Here is a 20289-nt window from a genome sequence, read left to right on the forward strand (position 1 = left end):
ACAAACACAGATACAGACTATTTTGATAGTCCAGGTCCAGATGTAATGAAAATATGAAGGAGTCTTTGCAGATAATTAAAAAAATCTAATCTTGTGCATTTTATGAAGCGACCTGGGCTGAGCGGCTGATTTTATGATCTAAACTGAGATGACAGTAAAAGATGAGAGAGGTCAATAAACGTTCACCCTCTGAGGCAGCTGTGCATTTCAACGACACAGGAGATGGTCTCCCAGTGATGAAGATGTTTAATTAAAGTCAAATGATCACCAGTGTCAGAAGATGCAATAACATCTAAAAGAAGAGCTCATCAGGATATAATCGTATAGACAAGAGGACAGCATTTAAATGGTCCTTAGAAGATAAACAACATGCCACAAACTACTGTAGTAAACAAACTCACTCTCTGGTGCTGCAGACAGACTTTAATATAACCATTAAAATAATAAAAGTAGTTATTTTTGCTCAGGGAGGATTAATCTTTAATCCAGTGGTTTTAGCAGATTTCTGTGAAAACACAAACCTTTATTTAAACCCAAACTCTGTTAGTTCTGCAGGGATGTTTATCAGCATTACCACTGATTGAGGAGACACATAATGAGTAATGGTGAGAGTTACTAGTAGCACATCACGTCATAAAAAGATGTATTTCAGCACCAACCTACGGGCTGTCTGATTCTCGCAAAGGGTTGTGATGTTTATAAAAAAAAAAAAAATCACATCATTGTTTGGTTTGTGTTGTTTCAGCCCATGTTACTGAGCCACTGTTATCACTGGTATCACTATTAACACGACAAATATTCAAGCTGAAGTCATCTTTGCATGATGATCTGATAAGAATAAAGCTGGCAGCAAAACAAACAAGTGAATGTGCAGTGATGCTATTGAAAACAAAAGGTAAAAAGAGCGACGGAGACACCACGGACTGAAGTCCCCCTGGATACCGCAGACAAACAAAGAGTCTTGATGGACATATTACAGTTATATTCCACCACAGAGGGACGGAGCTCTGACTCCACTCCGTGATTATAAGTGGTTTTCATTACAGAGCCAGTAATGAGCACATTACTGCCACCTAGCCAGGACTGCGGTGATAAGTTAGAGAATGCTGAAGTGTGGGAGTCGAACTGTTCAGTCATAATGGGTCAAATAACAGCCCGGAGCTCCCATCACATTTTAATTAAGCTACATTTGTGTGGATACTGTAATGGTATTCAATTATAACCCAGTTCATGAGTAGACTTTAAGTGAATTCCATAATTTCCTTTGGCCCTATTGTCACACGTTTATTAGTGTGAAATTTCATTGTGGGCTTGGAATAATTTGCAAGCCAAACTTACCCAGCATCCAAACACTACATTAGATAGATAGATAGATAGATAGATAGATAGATAGATAGATAGATAGATAGATAGATAGATAGATAGATAGATAGATAGATAGATAGATAGATAGATAGATAGATAGATAGATAGATAGATAGATTTTTGTCCACTTGTAGTGCATGTGAAAATGATTTAATTAATTATCAGTTATGTCCGCAGACAAATAACAAATGTAAATTATTTATGAAAACAACTGAGCAGAAGCAATGTGATGAAGATTTCCCTTCGTTTCCACGGTGAACCTACCAGAGTTCATTTAACTGAGAGTAAATAATTAAATGAATGTTGGCTGAACTCCATTTAGCTGCGTCAGGTTCAGGGTCCTGGTATTGTGCGTGCTGGCTCATCATCCCTCTGTCATGGCTTAGTGGGACACTTGAATAGAACAAAGTCATTGTTGATGTTATTAGTAACACGTGCTTTTCTGACTGTGATGAGTCGAAATGATCTATCAACAGTTTGGCACAAAACTGTTACGGAAGGCTTTACAGTAAAAGCACAGATAACACATTATATTAATGATGGCCTGATCCCATTTGGGTTTATCACAAAGGCAACATGCAAAATACAAAAGCCCTGGGACTGACATAGAGTGCAGTCATAATTAAAACGATGAGTTACACTTGTGTTTTTACTGCTGTGACACATCAGAGTGTCTGCTTTGACTGTTTTTGACAACAAACTTCACAAGGAACCATCAGTCAAAAGTAATGGTGAGCCTGAAAACTAGAGTTGAAAATCTTTTGTGTTGACAGCAGCTGAAAAAGTCTCTGAAAGTTTACTGGTAACTGGTACCAGGCAGCTATTAGAATAATAAAGAGCACAATAGAGTCCCTGTCAAAACCAGCCATGAATACAAACTGAATTTTTGATGTGGAAACTTTGAAACCTTCCACAAGCATGTCATTGTATTGAAAAAATATTATTAATAATTCAGAGTAATCCACCGATGATTACTAGCTAATTCCCCCTTCCACAATGACCCATCTCAGCTTTAATTCACTCTCATAATGATTCCTTTTCAGGCCTACTTCTCTCTGCAATTTAAGCAGGCAATAGAACAGCATCGCCACAGGTCAGTATATCTCATTATGCTGTTATTTCCTATGTGGACTGACAGGATGATCATGATGCATCCAAACGCTGCCAAGCTGACTCACAGCCTCAGTGTTTACGTGACCCAGCTGGATAATCCCTGACCCACTTACTGCATCTGGATGCGACTCTGTCTGGTACAGTGATCCCCTCCTGAGCCCAACTGTATAACATACCTACTGTTAAATTAGCTGAGTACAAAGAAAAATACTGCTGTCAAAATGTTTACACTCGTCAGGGGGGAAATTGCTGTTGTCAGATGTTGTGATTTCTGCTAATATTGTGGTTTTTTCCTCTCTGTGAGCTCAAGAAGTTTCCATATAAACTTTTTTTTTTAGTAAATTGTGACATGAATAATCATGGATATACTGAATATAGCCATGTTTATTTTGTATGTACAGTATTTTGTGTGTGTGTGTGTGTATCATTATAATGGGGCTCTCATTGCATTTCTTCATATACTTTCTTTATTAAGCCTATAGTGTTATTTTCATTATCATTTCCATGGCATGGATTTAAACATTTGCTTATGGGCAAACAAATAAGTTTACATTTGCGATTGTTGTAACATTAAGATTGTTACACCTAATGATTATTATCATTAGTGGTCAATCTGCAGATTATTTTCTTCAGTTGATGATTAATTGTTTGATCCATAACACATCAGAAAACTGTACAAAGTGCCTGTCACAATAACCCAGAGGGCAATGGTGTTGTCTCTAACTACCTTGTTTGTCTGACTAACAGTTCAAAACCCAAAAATTATCACATTTGAGAAGCTGTAGCATGGTTTTTGGGATGGCAATGTTTGATTACCCTGAAGGTTTTACATCGTTCATGGTGCCAGGAGGATGGAGCCTAAAAACTTTGGTGACCTCCTAACTTGTTCTCCAGTGAGGCCACGAGGGTCATATTTTCACAAATGTCTTCACAACTATTGGATCGCCATGAAATTTGGTACAAACATTTATACCCCCTCAAAACTGAGAATTATAATAACTTTATATAATTATAACTTTTTATGCAGCGCCATCATCCGTTAAAATTTCAATTTTCAGTAGTTTGGTTAATGATCAAATTCCTGCAAAACCGATAACTTCCTAGTACTTTGTGTTTAGTGCCAATTTGCAAATGATAGCATGCTAACACATTGAACTAGGATGATGAACATGGCAAAACATTTTACCTGCTAAACATCAGCATTTTAACATTGTCACTGTGAGTTTTATAGCATGTGCTGCTAGCATTTAGCTTCAAGCACTACTTTGTGTCAAGTCCAGCCTCACAGAGCTTTTATCGTGGCCCTGGAGCTTCAGTCTTCTTTGTTTTCAACACTTACCAAAAATGTTTTGCCAATTCACTCTTGTTTTGAATCCTCATAAATAATAAATAAGAAAGGCTGAGCAGCCAGTAGTAATAACTTCCTAATTGAAAACCAACAAACAAAAAAAACCCTCCGAATATAATGAGGGACATTTTGCTTCGGTTTTGCTGAAGTCATCTGAGGCTTTCATTGTCATTACAGCCAATCATGCAGTGTATTTCCTTGGCTCACGGCCTCTCCCCTCAGCATTTTGCTCTTCCTGCTGTCTCCGCTCCACTGCCTGACAACAGCAGGCGCTTTCCATCCCTGCAGCTTACACACTATCACAGTACGGAGAAGTACATTAATACTTCCAGTAAATTGCAAAACACAATCTCTCCTCAGTGGCTAAGCTCTCTGGATATCGCTCACTTTTTGACGCTCATTCTCTCCCACAAAAACAAAAAATCTCTCTAATCTCCACTGCTGCTCTTGACTCGGCTCAAAACAACACTGAGAACATGTTACATGCAATGTGTCTTTATTATGAATGTGCTGCAGAAGTATAATATTCCAAGTGCCAGCTCATCTTTGTAATTTTCAACTTCTATCGTCATACATGAATAAAAATCCACAACATGCCAATAACCACAAAGATTATAGAAGCCTGGTGGTAATACAATGACTGTCACTGTCTGTGCCTACGTTAGATCATAACTACTTAATGCTAACTCATATCAACTAGAGAATTTTCACAATATTGAGATTCATATCTGCAGAATACATCAAATGTTGATTACGATTAAATGTACATATTAGTATAAGTACTAACAGGAGAAAAAAAAGCCATATTAATCACTACAGAAAATAATCTGCAGGTTTGAACTCATGAGACTCTGACATCGTGGCGCTTCTGTACATGATTCAAAATCCAGGATACAGTAAATAAGGAGAGTTTTATCCATTTTTTATCAGACCTGGTTGTTTTAGATCACAGTGAGAATCACAGGTAGATTAAGATTAGAGGTTAGGTAAGGATATACAGGAGCTATAATAATAATAATAATAATAATAACAATAATAATAATAAACCAGATTAAAAAATTTGTTCTCTCATATCTCATGCCCATAAAATGTCAGATCCAGTGTTTTACAAATAATCTGTCAAAAGATCATCCTACTGTGTTTGACAACAGCATATATTAGGGTGTTCATTGCTGACAAATACAAGTAAAAAAACAACTGTTTAAGGAGTTTTTCAAGAGACATAAAAAAACAAACAAAACAAAAACAAAAAGCCACCATCTGTCTGGTTTGAAATTACAGCCAAACTGTGGATGCAGACTGAGGCTAGCCCCACAAGTCTGACTGCAATCATGAGCTATTTACTTTGTTAACCAAATCGTGATGCCTCATATGCATACAACGCTACCACCATCTGTCAACTGCGGCACAGCAACTTGAAGAGCATCACGTTACAAATCTTCGTCTGCTTCAAAATGATCTTTTACAAACGTTATCAAAAGATGGGTTATAGATGACACAGCATAATTAGCTTCCCTGTAAAATGAATATTTGAAGGATCTTGCTACAGTGGGGTTTTTGTGAACATGTACCCTCTTTCCCGCTCACAGTGCTCGGTGGTGTCGAGTGGATATACAGTGAAGTTGCAGCAGGGTACAAACACTTTCGCTGTTCCTCTCTACAACAACTATTCTGTGTCTGTGATGAGAGTTGGGTCTTCACAAAGCGAGAAACTTCCCCACTAAATTCCTTTTTTTTGGCACATATTTTTTCCTTGCAGTGATGACTGTGCCTTCCTAGCGAGTCTTTCCATAATCCCCTCCATTTTAGCACCCATAGCTAGTCCTTGGTAAGCCTCTCTTTCATCCTCTTTTGCCACCCGTGCGCTCACTTCTCAAGCACAAGATGTATGGCAGGAGTCATGAGAACCAGAGAGGAGAGTCTGAAACAAGGGGACATCCTGTGATTGAGAGTGCTTCTTCTCTGTGGGGTAAATGGATGAATTTCTGCTCTGTGATTCCAATGCAGCACAAATCCCAGAGCCTCTCCGCGTATCCAAGGGGATTTAACGGCAAGCTGAAACTCTGATGCGTCCTGTCGTCGGTGCAGTGAAGGATGGACTTGGCGGACATTTTGTTGGGACTTGCATGTGGTGCTGAAGCTGGGAGGCAATCCTTCCTGTCTCACGTTCTGTGACCACCTCCACTTGTGTCTTTTCTAGTCCACCTTGTTTGAGTCTCTTCCGCGGGTGGTGATGTGATTCTTGGAGAGCTTGTGTCTTTCTCAAAAATCGTTCTGAATGCGTTGACCAGAATACGAAGGGACTGCTTAGTCTGACTGTCTTCTCCCTTCTCCATCTAACATCAGACAGACAAACACCCCCACCCCCACCCCACCCCCACCCCCAACCCTGACTCAGAGCAGCAGTATTTGCATATGTTATTTTCTTCCATTAGCAAAAGGGATTGATATAGATTAAAGAAATATAAGTAAGCACTGTATATCGGGTGCATATTTGTCACACATCCAGGTAATGACTAGGCGGTAAAGACGGTGGTGCAGGTGTGGGCCAGACGGTCAGTTGCCTTATCCAGTTTCATCCTGGGATGAAACTCAGGTTTTCACATTTACTAAAAAAAGAGAAGGAAGCGTATTAGTGGAAGATCTGTATATTCTGCAACTGCATATGGATGCATACACTTTCACAGACCACAGAGGACAGTTATATAATGAGGAAAACAAGGGTTGTTGAGTCCCAGAGACCTTAAACTCAAGTTGTGCGTAAACTTGCTCTTGCAGTCATTAAGTTAATTAGGACATCTCTTGGCTTAATGAGATCCAACAGGCTGCAACTGTGTGCACTCGTGAACACGAGTGCAGATAAGAATCTGAAGTGAAGAGGCAATGAATCACTTAACTGACTGACCCTTCCCAAATATAATACTAGTCGCTTTCTTTACAAGTCACTAATAAGTAATAATCACTGATCTGTTATCAGAATCCCTTTATTTGCCAGGTGCAATAAATGTACATTTATTTGTCTCGTAGTCAAGTCAACAACTCACACACTGACATACATTATATGTGTATACATATGGTACAGGGGCAACAACACTTCACATTTTGTACAAGCAAACAGGGCAAGGCGTACAACAGACAACAGGCTACACATATCACTCTACAGATACACACACAGCAGCCTGAGGCATGCAGTCGGTTACAGCTGGGGGCCGTCCGCGCAAATATGGAGAGGTATGTACTAAAATGTAGATTTGAGTCTGATGCAAATGTGGTTAACATGTTCCGATCTTCATGTTGCATTGACATAGTTCCTAAAGGCGAAAGTGCCGCAGCGTATAAAGACTCTGTAACTAGTGCAATATTGTGCAAACATGGATGGTAACAATGTCAGTGATTACAGTCAGATTGTGCTAACAGAGCTAAATATTGTTTTGTGATGGGATAAACAGGGACAGTAGCAGGTTTTTAGGCCAGGAGGATCAGCGGTGGCAGCGCTACAGATCCTTAACTGTCAATTCGATATTCACAGACAAAGAAAAAGAGGAGTTCAAGGGGAAAGAATCAGCTGTGCACGACTACACAGAGGGTAAAAAGGTGAGGTTAGGGTTTAAAGGTCAGATTTGGGACACTCACTGGCCAGGTTGACAATGCAGGCGATGATAATGACCGTCCCTCCTACTAGTGACACCATGGAGAGCATCTTGGCCACACGTCCCAGACGCACAGCACCGTCCAGGTTTCCCTGCTCAAGACTGTTCTTGGACTGAAGGAGAAGATTGAACCATCTGTTAACTTGGGTTTAATACAGAAGCATATTTCAAAAACCATAATCTAAGCAAAGTGGCTTCAGAACAACAAAACTGTTGTCAATGAAAATTAACATAAGTAAATAATAAACCAAAACTACAAAAAAAAGCCAAACAATACCGTTCTTACCATGATGGAGTAGACGAATCCCACAATGTTTATGGGCCAGACGGGGCAGAAGCAGGCCAGCACGGACAAGAGGAGGTAGTCTTTAACCTTGGTCCGATCCAAGGGTGGGTTGGTGGCGATGCTGGAATGGCGAGAAAGCGACGGCCTGGGGGAAAAAGCGGTGTAGCCTATGGAGCTAGCCCTGCTCCCCTTCCTGGTCTTGCCGTGATGAGGGTAAGAGATGGAGTGTTGTCTTCTGGGAGGAGAGGAGATGACTGGAGAGGTGCTCTCTGCAGGCGCTGAGTGTATCCCGTTACCTGCATATAGAAAAGGACGGGCGTTTGGGTGTTTGAAAGACAGGAGGAGGTAGATGTGTGTGTTTTCTACCAGGAGCTCTTTCGTGCACTGGAGTTTGACTTTCTCTGAGTGAGCTGACTAAGCAGCTGCATGACCCACCCGCTGCCTTAATATCAGGTCAAACGCAGTCACTTACTGTTCTTCAGTTTCTCGTTGATGACTATGACCAGCTCTCCTTTGGATTTGCTGCGGGGGGGCCGCGTGCTGGCCGGGCTGCTGCAGCTGTGGATGAGATGTTCACCTATGACCTGTGGGCATGGCATAGAGACAGAGGCTTGGCTCGCCAGAGAGGCCTCCTGGTCCAGCAGCGGTGGTTGGTCCTCCCCTGGCCAAATGGCGGAAGCTGGCATCATGTTCACAGCCATGCTGACCGCAAAATGAAGCCTCTGTTTGTGGTCCGGTCCTGTGTGAGCTGCCTGTTTGTGACACCTGGGGACAGGAAAATGGTTTTAACCAGATTTAAAAACAGAACCTGCTCTCTCCCGTCTGCCTATGGACCGTACAAACATTTCAGCAAAGGGAGACTGGTGCATTTTGTCTTTTTCTGAAGAAGGGTACTCTAAAAGTTTAGGAGAAATTTAAAAGCTCAATTATTTACACAAATAAAGATGGATTTTGTGTCCATGTTGCCAACTGAGGTAAAGAATTTTATCTCTGTAACACTTTTTATTTTCCTCATCAAATTGCAACTATAAACTATAAACTAATAAGATCAATGAACCTTTGTGGCTATTAGCAATTTAGCATCATATATCCAGAACATTATATATCAACATCATACATCCGGAGATCTGCATCTCAGCATAGAGCTACAGTAAAGTTAAACATGTCAAAAAATGTTGTAATAATGTAATACAAAGTGCGATCACCACTCTTGATGAAAAAATAAAGAGTCATGACATGATGTTATAGGAGAGCATTGCTAAATCAGTAGATTACTCTTGGCTCTTTTAAGATTTAAATTAGAGCACAGCATCTGAAATGCTTCGCTACTGACGGCAAAATGAGTTCTACCAATTCAGTTGTGTCATATTATTTAGAGATATTTATTTGGATTCCCATCCCAGTGTAACAGCTAGTCTTCCAGGGGGCCATGGGAAAAAAAGAAGCTACAACAACAAAAAATAATCTATATCAATTAGAAGCAAATTAAATTATTATATTAATTACTTTAATATGGCTATACAGTAAACATATGAATACATGTGCTTACATATGAAACAGATGTTACATTTTGTCTGCACCAAGGAAAATATCAGTACTACTCTGGAGGGTCTTAGTCAGCCATAAGTTTCAAACAGCCTCGACACAATCATTTTCGTACAGTCCCTCAATACATTCTGCTGCTACCGACTGATTTTGGCCCCAGGCTCATGATCATAAGCAGCCTCTTTATAATCCACTCTGCCTTCAGATGGCAGACCCTCAATTTTCTGATCACTTCGCATGCCACGGTGAATTGTACCTAAACGGGCTGAAGGTAAACAGACAGTATTCATGGTCCACTTTAAATCAGGCCTCGTATTTAATCAGCAGTCCTCCCTTCCACCAGGTAACAAAAAAAAAAAAAGCAGGTCACAATGAGACGAGGAGTACAAAGGCATGGCAGATGGAGGCAGGTCCCTTTGGTCTCCGTGCAGGTGTGTACATACCATTATTTCATGTTGTGTACACAGGCCCTACCTGACGGCCACACAACAAAAGGTAAAGGACAAAGCAGTAAAATAATGGGGACGGAGGAAAAACAGAAAAAAAAAGGGGGGGGGGTAATTAATTAGGCTGCTGCTGATTTGAATTCAGTGGATGTGGGCTGCTGAACTGCAATAATAAGCAGCAAAAAAAAAACAAAAAAAAAAAAAAAACATGTACAGCTTGTATTAAAAGCAGACAGACAGGATCCGATTCTGAATTCCTCATTAAAATTACAGGGGAATGGGTGGGGAGATAAATCAAACTGACCTTTTATAATCTAGCGAGTCTCAACACAGTCGGAGCATCTCTGGCTTTGGCATCGTGGTAACGTCAGTCTCAGGTGGAAATAAAAAAAATAAATAAAATAAAATAAAAAACAGCGTCAGTCGCGACCAAACATCCCTACATCCACGGTATATTTGTGTATTTGCAAAGGCGCGCCTGTGATCTGGGGACGTGTTTTTGTTTCAGGCGAAAGCCGGAGAGCAGCGGAGCTGGTGTAGCGTCTTATTCCAGCGCAGTGTGCCGGGATGGACGGGGAGGCTCCGGGATGGCAGGGTGGATCAGAGAGGAGGGGAGGGGGGGGGTGAAATGAAAAGTGAAATCAACCAGACTACGTGCTGTGGGAGGAGGAGGTGGGGGAGTGGAGAGAGGGGAGGGGGGGGGGGGGCTGGATAATAGCATCCTCTGCTCACCCCAGAACACTGAATATTTACCCAATGATGCTGCATCAGAGTATAGAGGATGTCCTCCCGTCTCCCGCTTGCAGAGGACAAGAGTTCACAAATTAGCCCAGTTAGGTTTTCAAACCGGAAATATGCGGTGAAATACTAACAGAGATGTTGATTCGTGGCCTGAGACAGTTCAGTGTAGAGGACGTTTGGCTCACATGTGAAGGTGACGATCAGATTTGTTTACCATCATAAAGTAAAACACTCGAACATTCAATGATGTGAAAGGCGTTTATTAAAAGCATTAGTGCGCCACCAGCTGGAGCACAGTTGTAACTACAAAAACAGCATAAAACAATGCATAAAAGACAAATAAAAACCTCTGACAAAGATTATATACACAAAAATTAAGGATAAAAAAAAAAAAAAATTATTTTCCCATGGCACTCAGGATGTTTGCCTGAAAAAAGACATAAAAAGAAGAAATTAACAATAGCACAGAGTAAAAGCATGATCACCCCTACAGCAGCACAATGAGCCGCACTATAAGTTATTAGTATGGACCAGAGAGAGCAGCCATGCTAACATCTTTGTGAGACTGTACCGAGGCACAGTAAAGCTCTGAGCTAAATGCTAACACGTTCACAGTCACACATGTTGTTAGCTTAGCTGCAGTTTAAGGTTCAGGATGGGTTTAAACCTGCGCTGTCTGGGTTCAAGTCTCATGATCACATTGGTGTGTTTAAACCGCTGCGCTGCAGCTTAACTGAGGTTTATGTTCATAAAGTTCATTAAGATTATATAAAAACATCTATTATTATAAACCTATTATTCATTTTAAAATGTCACATCTTTCAGCATACAAGATCTTTTGAAGGCAACTGGCAAAGTTTTATAATTGTGCAATTACAATTAAAGGTGCCACCTCTTAATTTATTTTAATGATGATTGAAAAAGGTTTACTGATTATGTGACAAACATAAATAACAAGCCACACAGCTAACGCTGCAATTATTGACATTGCAGAAAGGAAACAAAGTGCCAAATGAGCTATGGTACAGTATTTTTTAAATATTCCAAACAATATTTCTTGATGGTTTTGATTATTTTCATGGTAATCCATCTAAAAATTTGTTGAGATATTTTAGTCAGGACAAAAATAAATTCAGGACTCGGCTTACCTTCATAAAAGAGGAAAATCTTTTTTCTGTCATACCCTCAACTTTCACCAGATCTTCCAACTGCAAAACAAACAAAAAAACATTCATAAAGTCACAAATACATTAAAATCTACAGCCACTCATCACCAGATATCAGAAAAGCTAAAGTCTAGGTGTGGCTATGGGGTGATTTACATGATAAAACAAGAGCAACATTTTCTCTATCAACCTTGGTAAAGTGACCATGGATCTCCCTCCAGCCCAGGATGAGCTTTGCCTTCTTGTCGCCGATCTGCTGCAGACCTTTCAGCTCTTTGAGGGAGCCAGAGTTGAGAACCTGCAGGATTTTCTGCCTGGACTGCTCCAGCACAGACGTCTCAAACTGGTACTCCCAGTCATTCTCCATTATGTTCTCTTTACCATCTGGAGGCTGAGAGAGAGAAATGATAAATACAGATAAAGTCATTAAAAAAAAAAAACAAACAGACTGCATTTACAATTGAGATTTTAAACAGTTACAGAAAATATCCAGTACATAAAATCTATGTTTAACTGTCAACATTTATTTGTTCATATTGGCTTGGAAAGGCAGTTAATTTTGCTGCGTCTGTCGAGTCAAGAAACAAACTGAAGGTAATGCACTGTGTCAGCTTGTATCTGATTGCTTGCAATTCTGCAGATGAGTCAAGCTAAGCACAGCACAGTCAAGGCTCGGATGCTGACCTCAACCTGGTCGGAAAGCTTCCTCTCTTTCTTCTTGACGCAGACGGACTGTTTTTTGCCGACTGCAAGAGGTTGAAGCTGGGACACTGAAACCACATGAACAGTTAATATTAAATTTAAATAATGTCACACATTAAAACACAAAACACAATCTGTTAATCTGGGCAAATATTTTCACAGAGGGCAAAGGAAACTAAAATTTAAACCAAAATTTGCATTCAAACAGTCACATTTATATATTAAGTTTGGAGAAAAACAAAATAGTGTTGTTTCAAAGACAAATACATGATACACGTTCCAAGGAAAGTTATCTGGCTCACACTCTGAGCTGCTGAGGGGTGTACAAATAAATCCCCCTCATCATCATTTGATATATCCTGTATTTCAGACTGAGCTCTTGTGCCACATTGCAGCTCATCATTAGCTCTAGTGATTCAACATGAAAGAATTAGTGAATGACTACTCTTTAGGGAAGCATGAACAAGAGGATTACAAAATAGGAAACAGGTTTTCCAAGGTCATTTTTTCATATAGCACTTAAATTATTCAAGGGCAGCTTTAGCATAGCAGCATCTGATACTACTACATCTTTGCATTCTGTCAGCTAAATTCCTACAACTTGACGTACATACTGAAAAAAAACTGCTGTACTTTCTGACTGACCTTGTAGGGGTTGGACTACAGCCTGCTGCTTATTGGGTTTTGTAGCATTTGACTGTTTTCTTTGCAGAGGAGCCGTGTTATTCTTGAAGACAGGCTCCTGTTTGGTACTGGACTTTTCTCCAGCCAACCGACTGAACAGAAGCGCCTTGCTCTCAAACTCCCTCTGCTTCTCTTTGAGCTCCTGTGAAAAACAAAAAATGGCCATCAGATATCCATAAAGAAGAGTTGATCAATCAGTAAGATCTGACTGTATCAGATAAAATCACATACAAATCATAACAGACAGAGACAAAGGTTGAACCAGGTGTGGATATAAATGATCAAATCCTATATTATACAGGAATACACATTTTTACTCTTGGAGGAAAAACAGAGTTTTGATGTAGGTGTGCGTCTTCACCTGGATCTCCTTGCGAGACTGGGCCACATCTTTCAGCATGCTGGTTCTATCTTTGTCCTGACAGCTCATCATCAGCTTCTCCAGAGCTATTAGTCTGTCCATCACTGACGGCTCTGACAGACTGAAAGAGACACACAACAAATCAAGGAAAGGTAGGTAGACAGCGAGAGGGGAGAGTGTGGTCAGGGGCTTTCAAATACACTCAGAAGTCAAAAGGTAAACCAGGCTGAACAAATACATGTTGACGAGTATCCTAGCCCAGACAGACTTGTATGCCTGATAACATATGGCAAGAAAGCAGTGCGTGTCTGTCTCCCAAAGCAAATCCAGTAGACACAGCAGCTGTAGCCAATAGGAGCACTGCAGAGAGACTTGATTGCAGCACAAGCTGTAAAAATCTCAGCTCATTCTATGGCTTGCTTAAGTTGCTGTTGTATGGATACAGCAGAGGAAATTTAATTTGATGTTTTAGCTTTGGGCAGATGGAAATGCATCGTCTTCACTGTCAAACATCACAGTACCCAAGTCTGATTAGCCAGACAAATAATCAATAAGTCTGTCTGCGTGTGTGGTCTTTAACCTGTGAAAATGTGCAGAAGGTGATGAACCATCCTGTTCTGTTTTCTTCTCCTCTTTCTGCCTTTTCTTCTGTGGCTCAGTGCCAGACCCACCCGCCTCGTGGTCCTCTCTGGACCGTTTCACTGGAGATGAAGGCAGAAGGGAAATTAACAGTTTAGTATTCAGTGCACTCAAGCAACAGTGTTTGTGGGGTTCTCTAGAGTGTAAAGCATTTCAGATGATGATGGCACAGTATCAGTCAGGGCTGCATTGCAGTACCTCAATTAAAGCCAAGGGAAGAGCAGCAAAATGTATCTGTCAAGAATGTGTTTTGAAAAAATGCCATAGGAAAGAAAATGTGTCAAAACTAACAATTTAAAAAAGTTACATCCATCTTGCCCAGAGACTGAGCTGGCTGTTTACTCTTAGTCATCATCCTCTAGGATCTGACATAGGTAATTTAGCGCTTCCTTTTTTTCTTTACACATAGAAGTCCTCTGAATGAAAGAAATTTGTTCTTTCCTCACTTACCTGGCAGCACGGGCACAGCAACAGTTTCTCGGGTGAAAGGCTTGTTCACAATGAGCTTGGATTTGGCTGCAAAGTTGAGTGCACTGAATGTATCAAAGTAGTATTTGTACTCCGGTGCAATATTGGTGATCATGACTGAGTGTGCAGAGCCACCCAGAGAGTCCTGCAACAGCCGTGTTAGTTTACTGTCTCTGTATGGCACACGGACGGCAGTGCCAGAGTTAAGCGAGTCCACCACTTTGCTCAGAGTGAAGAGGGACAGGTTGATGGCACCGCTCTCCTTCAGGCGGATGCCCTGGTTGCCTGTGCGGCGGTTGTCCTCAGACCCAGCCAGGTCTACCAAGTACAGCTTGCCTGTCTGTTGTCGGTGGGGCAAGGCACGCTGAGTCCGTACAACCTAATTCATCAACAAGATGAAGATTTTAGAAAGGGCAATGACGTAAAGGTCAGACATGACAGAGAAACAGTGGAGGGAGGAGCAAATAGAAATACAAAGCTAGATGAGGCAAAGCTTCCCACATAATTTGATTCCATTTGTGGTGGAAGCTGACTATTAGCAGTAAATTGGCAATTATCAGTATGTGGTGGTCAGTGTTGATATTGTGGTGGGATGTCAAAAATCAGTGTATGGAAAACACTGTGATAATTCTGGTACATTACATATTCAGTGCTACAACATAGTAAATAAGAATGTAGACACAGGACAAAATAGAACAACAGACACCAGTTTGTATCTCTCTCAGTAGTCCCAGAAAGCCCAGAGGTTGCTAGTGGGAGTGTTGCAAGAGAGAATTGATTTAAGCACCAGCTACCAAATCCTGGCCTACTGCTCAGAGGCCACGACCTGTTTAAGATGCTATTTGACTGCCGACTGTAGACTAATGCACAAACCAGCTCAATAAACAAAACAGAGCAACTCTCAAAAGAGAATTATAACAGTCTTTTCAGTGTTGATCAGATTAAATATCAAACCTTGATGAGGAGAATAGCGTGGCTGCGGCTGGAGCGCTGGTTTAGTTTGGTAGATGCTGTAGTACGATTGAGGCTAGCGGGGACAAAGTGTTTGTCAAAATCTGAGAAGGAGGAGATTGTTGTGTGCGTAAGGCCGGGGATAAGGATGTTCTTGTCCTTGTCCTCTCTGATTGGCAGATCTTGGGAGCTCAGTGATAGAAGATCTAGAACCTAAGACGATGAAAGATGAATGCAATGATGGATTGCACAATGTCCATTAAAAAACAAAAAAACAATGTAGCTATAACTAAATACCTGTATATGATGTACACAGTGAAGAAATTACTAAAAGAATATTAGCTACAATCAAAAGCTACAGTTCTACTAACAAAGAAGTAGATATACAACAATTAGAGCAGTACACAGCTGGATAGAAAAGGCAGAAAACCTGGCATTAGATACAGAGATGCACAAGCACTTCAGTTGAAGAACTCTGTGCTTTTTAAGTTAAGTGTTTTTTAATGACTGTATTAATGGCTTGCCACCTAAAAAGGGAGGGTTTGGGCGGAGACCGGTTTCACTTATGTTGTTTACATGACAAAGCATTTGGTTTTCAACAGCAAAATAGAAGGTTATTTATCAGATCTTAATGTCAATCTTACAAACTATTCTGAACTACTGGCAATGTGTCACACTCTACTGTGTATACAGCCAACCATTCATACCTTCTCATTGTAAATTTCCAAATAAGACATGCCAATGCTGTAGTCCCATCCTTCATCCTCATCCTTTGCTTTAACCAGATTGAAGACCTCGCGAACAGCTCTAGGAATCACACCTGGCTGCTCTGAACTGCCCAACATGGTGTGGGTCTTACCTGTGGAAGAGTTGGTAGGAAAAAAATGCAATTTATATACAAACGAGTAAACTTTAAAAGCAAGTTGTCTCTATTTTACTGGGTGAATTCATATAATTCGCTCATTTAAAATCCCCCTATCAATATGACTTACATTTATACCATTAAGAGAAATATTTTATGAAAACTGGAGACTGGATCACACAGTCAGGTAACGAAAACACAAGTAAACAAGAGCAATATTTGCATTCTTTCCTTAACATACCTGCTCCTGTCGGCCCATAAGCAAAAACACTGGCATTTTGTCCATTCAGTATGTGTGGCAGAATAGGCTTCACTGATGAGAGGAAAACCTCTTTCTGTGTCGTTTGTTCCCCATGAAAAACGTCAAAACTGAAACAATATACACAACGCTCTTAGACCTTACTGTTGGACAATAATTTGAACTATTCACAGAATTATTTAGGAATGAAAACAGTTCATTTATGATGAGGGTACTGACTGGTATTTGACCGTCTCTGTAGCGTTCCTCCAGTTGATTATTTCCAGGTTCTTGGAGTCCAGGCCTCTCACACACGGTCCCTCGCCTTTCTCATCTTGCTTGTCCATGTACGGCCGCAGACGAACTGCCACCCGAACCCTAGATGTCTTCTTGCTTCCTCCATCTGGTACCGCCACACGCTGAGCCATGTTTGAGCTCTTGAAAACAAAAGGCCTGGATAACAACAAGCCAAGTTAGCCACGTATGACTTACGCTTACGCCAACGTACTTGAGTAAAATTTCAGGTTTAATAATGCAGATTTTCAACTAGCCTAAATTATATTAATCGCCGACTTGATTAAAAAAGCAATATGTTAAAAATATACTTTATTATCGATGGTTTTAATCGGCTAATAACACGCTAATGTGGCTAGCGTCAAGTTGCGATAACTTTAGTCTTGCTCTCAAACGACCGTTAGCCTAGCATCAGTCCGTCGCTGCTTCACCGAATTAATTGCAAGTGTTTCGTTAATGCTTACCGGTATTATTTGCAGATTCCTAGAACAAAATCTTTGTTATTCTCAAAAGTTCCACTTAATGCAACATTGCGGACGCCGTCTTTTAACAATGGCGGTCGACCCCCCCCCCGCTAAGAGCTAACGGAAGGTTTTTCAAATGAAGTGCGCTGCTACCGGAAACCACCATTAACCAATCAGAAGTCGCGGAAACACTGGCGCCTACTTGACGTCTAGTGTCCTCATTTACAGGATTTACTCGGTCATCAAATACTGCCGTCAACGATAATGCTGTATAAACACATATGTTCATCTTTCAAAATAAGTAATTAACGTGAAGCAGTGAAGCAAAATATGTGTATTAGAATTTCACCCGACAGGCATTCAGCCCTGTTTGCGATTGCGCGCTGGGCAGGAAGTCGTGTCACAGCAGATCTCTACTACAACGACGTTAGCTTTAGCCGGTTGCTAAGGCTACTGATGGACCATCCACATGACGTGTAATCAGCGGAAACGCACAGCCTCACGGAGCTGAGCAGGTCGTCACACAGTTCTTCGAGTCCAAAATGGCGCTATGTTTACGTCTATGCATAATCGCTTTTTATCCCTAGCAAGTCTCATGGAGAGCTTTGGTGACTTTATTCCCTCGAAAAGATAATTCGACCTAACATTTAACTACAACAACACCGATCTACCAGAAACAGGTAATGACAATTTAAGGAACACTGGCTGGCTAATTGCAATTGCTGTTTTGGAAATAGCTGGCGGTCAGGCCTGATGTTAGCAAGCTCGATTAAATCAATTAGTGATAAAATTACGTGTTGCAATGTTGACTGCTTTTTATTCAGCAAAGTTAACAGTTTACCGTCAAGATATCCGTGAAACATTATACGCCTGACTCTTGGCTAGCTCTCTCCAAGACCCCCTTAACCTCACATACCTATACTTTCTCTCTTGTGTGCTAAAATGTTTTTTTTGTGTGTGTGTGTTTGTTTTCATAAAGCAGGTCCGTGAATAGAAAGTTCACCAGCAGCAGTGGGAAGGATGCAGACCGAGGCCACGGACTCTTCACTGAGAGAGGGCATCGAGGCTCTGGGGGTGAAGGACACAGAAAAACCTGCAGCAGGCAAAGAGCAGCAGGAGGAGGAGGAGGAGGAGGAGGGCAAGACAGAGCAACAGGACACAGAGATGACAACTGCCACAGAGGAGGAGGACGCTACAACCAAGGATGAAAACGGTAACTCCATTAAGAAACATAAATAGAAAGAGGGAAATATCGTATGCAGGCATTAATACAGTTGTAGGGAAGAGGTTTTACCTTTATGAGGGTAGGCAAAGACTTAAAAGTGCCTGTTACAGATGCACTTCTTAATATCTATTTTGTAACAACCAGTATGAGTAATGTAGGGCATAAAAAAACAAAGGGATTGACAAATTGTAGGTAAGCTATGATTGCATTGGTAAAAATATGCAGGTTAGGTATAAAAATGTGTTTTGCACTGCATTGCGTTTAAGTACAGATGTCTGAAGATCTGAACAAGTGTACAATCAATGCACAAAATTAATGTATTAGTAATCAAATATATAACAGCATAAAAAATGACCTGAATATGTATGAGGTGTAAGTTACGAGACATGAGACATGCATTTTATTTGAGGCCCTTTAATTCAACAGCATTTATCAGTTTGAACACATATGATGTGATCAAAAAAGGTTTAATAATAATTTGACTTTTTTGTTTTCCTTCACCAATAGCTTTAAATTTTAATTTTCCTAAACTGTTCATGAGTTTTACCCAGTACTTGATTCATAACATTTGTGGTACTGTAATTTCTCTAAAAGTGATGCATATCTAATGTAATCCTGAAGTGCCGATAATTCTGTATAATGCATAATAACATTGATTTTCCTTTTACTCAACAACTCTTGTTAAATGGACTTTTATTATGCCTGTTTACTGCTTTCTCAGATGGCAACACGGATGCAGTGGAAGGAGAGGTGCACAAGGATGGAGCCCAGGCAGACACAGGGGTGGATGGTGAAGAGGGAAAACAGGCTGCAGAAGTGGACGATGAATGGGAGCTTGCATATAGCGACGAGGAAATGGAGGACCCCAAAAACTGGATGCCCCCCCCTGCTGAGATCAAGAGACTCTATGATATCCTTGCTAAAGGAGAGATGCTGGAACTGAACTTTGTGCCCCTTCCCAGAAGGCCCCCTACACCTGAACGTACCCCATCACCTGAAAGAGATGATGAGGAAGAGGCGGCGAAGGAAAGGGAGCGGGAGGAGAGAGAGCGCAAGTCAGTATTGGTGTTCTTCTCAATCATTTCCTGTTTTAAGATTTTGGTTTGTACACTGGTTTAGAATGAGAAAGCTCATGAATTCTTTTTTTCCAGGCCTCCAACTCCAACTGAGTTTGACTTTGATGAGGAGCAATTGCAAGCCACTCCAAAAAATGCCTTCATCAACAGACGCAGAACACCAGGTGTGATGGACAGTACACAGAGAGTAGGCTGTAGCTGTTTTTTCTTTTTTTTTTTTTTGTATCAAGTTTAATGTTTTTCTTTCTCTCCCAGGATCTTCAGCCCGCTCCTCTGTGAAAAGGGAAGCTCGGCTGGACAAAGTGCTGTCAGACATGAAGCGCCACCGCAAAATTGAGGAGCATATCATGCGTACAGGCCGAGATCTCTTCAAGAGCGACAAGAAGCTGGAGGAAGCCCTGTCTCCCAACAGCCAGAAAGAGCGGGAGAAAGAGAGGGAGCGAGACAGCAACCCCAACACCATCTTCTCCCCGAGACAGAGGAGATACTGAAGTATTAAGAGAGATGAGGACTTGCTCAAAGGCAAACAAGGACACAAGCTTTCTGAGGCTTTCTCAAAACTTGAATTTTTATATGTAACGAGTTTTGTATGTTTTCTATGTGTGTTTTGTATGATGGCAATAAACATTTTAACCCTGGAGTAACTCTGTTGTACTCAGTGGACA

The 20289-nt window shown here is 40.9% G+C and overlaps 3 protein-coding genes across 6 annotated transcripts; 1 reads left to right on the forward strand and 2 right to left on the reverse strand.

Annotated features, from left to right (window-relative positions):
- Positions 1-4305: 4305 nt before the first annotated feature.
- prrt2 (proline-rich transmembrane protein 2) lies at positions 4306-10365 on the reverse strand. Of its 2 annotated transcripts, XM_071462036.1 has the most exons (5): positions 10058-10363; positions 8235-8527; positions 7763-8058; positions 7460-7589; positions 4306-6435 (listed from the first exon to the last, which is right to left on the reverse strand). In XM_071462036.1, the coding sequence occupies exons 2-5, from the start codon at positions 8461-8463 to the stop codon at positions 6419-6421; spliced, it is 672 nt and encodes a 223-aa protein (XP_071318137.1). In that variant the 5' UTR covers positions 8464-8527; positions 10058-10363; the 3' UTR covers positions 4306-6418. The 2 variants fall into 2 exon arrangements, with proteins under 2 accessions (XP_071318137.1, XP_071318136.1); XM_071462035.1 differs by lacking the exon at positions 4306-6435 and having other exon boundaries at positions 6479-7589; positions 10058-10365.
- A 373-nt stretch (positions 10366-10738) lies between these two features.
- kif22 (kinesin family member 22) lies at positions 10739-17603 on the reverse strand. Of its 2 annotated transcripts, none has more exons than XM_071462004.1 (13): positions 17324-17603; positions 16806-17002; positions 16569-16696; positions 16173-16324; positions 15469-15678; positions 14497-14893; positions 13988-14108; positions 13408-13528; positions 13008-13188; positions 12345-12430; positions 11851-12051; positions 11643-11702; positions 10739-10921 (listed from the first exon to the last, which is right to left on the reverse strand). In XM_071462004.1, the coding sequence occupies exons 2-13, from the start codon at positions 16991-16993 to the stop codon at positions 10892-10894; spliced, it is 1875 nt and encodes a 624-aa protein (XP_071318105.1). In that variant the 5' UTR covers positions 16994-17002; positions 17324-17603; the 3' UTR covers positions 10739-10891. The 2 variants fall into 2 exon arrangements, with proteins under 2 accessions (XP_071318105.1, XP_071318104.1); XM_071462003.1 differs by having other exon boundaries at positions 16806-17018.
- Positions 17604-17814: 211 nt separating this feature from the next.
- On the forward strand, positions 17815-20264 carry pagr1 (PAXIP1 associated glutamate-rich protein 1). Of its 2 annotated transcripts, none has more exons than XM_071462028.1 (5): positions 17815-18003; positions 18303-18536; positions 19270-19603; positions 19700-19788; positions 19880-20264. In XM_071462028.1, the coding sequence occupies exons 2-5, from the start codon at positions 18344-18346 to the stop codon at positions 20113-20115; spliced, it is 852 nt and encodes a 283-aa protein (XP_071318129.1). In that variant the 5' UTR covers positions 17815-18003; positions 18303-18343; the 3' UTR covers positions 20116-20264. The 2 variants fall into 2 exon arrangements, with proteins under 2 accessions (XP_071318129.1, XP_071318130.1); XM_071462029.1 differs by having other exon boundaries at positions 18306-18536.
- The last annotated feature ends 25 nt before the right edge of the window (positions 20265-20289 follow it).

Source organism: Trachinotus anak, unplaced genomic scaffold (genome assembly GCF_046630095.1).
Source record: "Trachinotus anak isolate AG129_WGS33_773 ecotype Australia unplaced genomic scaffold, CSIRO_AGI_Tana_v1 ptg000025l, whole genome shotgun sequence".
Taxonomy (NCBI): Eukaryota; Metazoa; Chordata; class Actinopteri; order Carangiformes; family Carangidae; genus Trachinotus; species Trachinotus anak.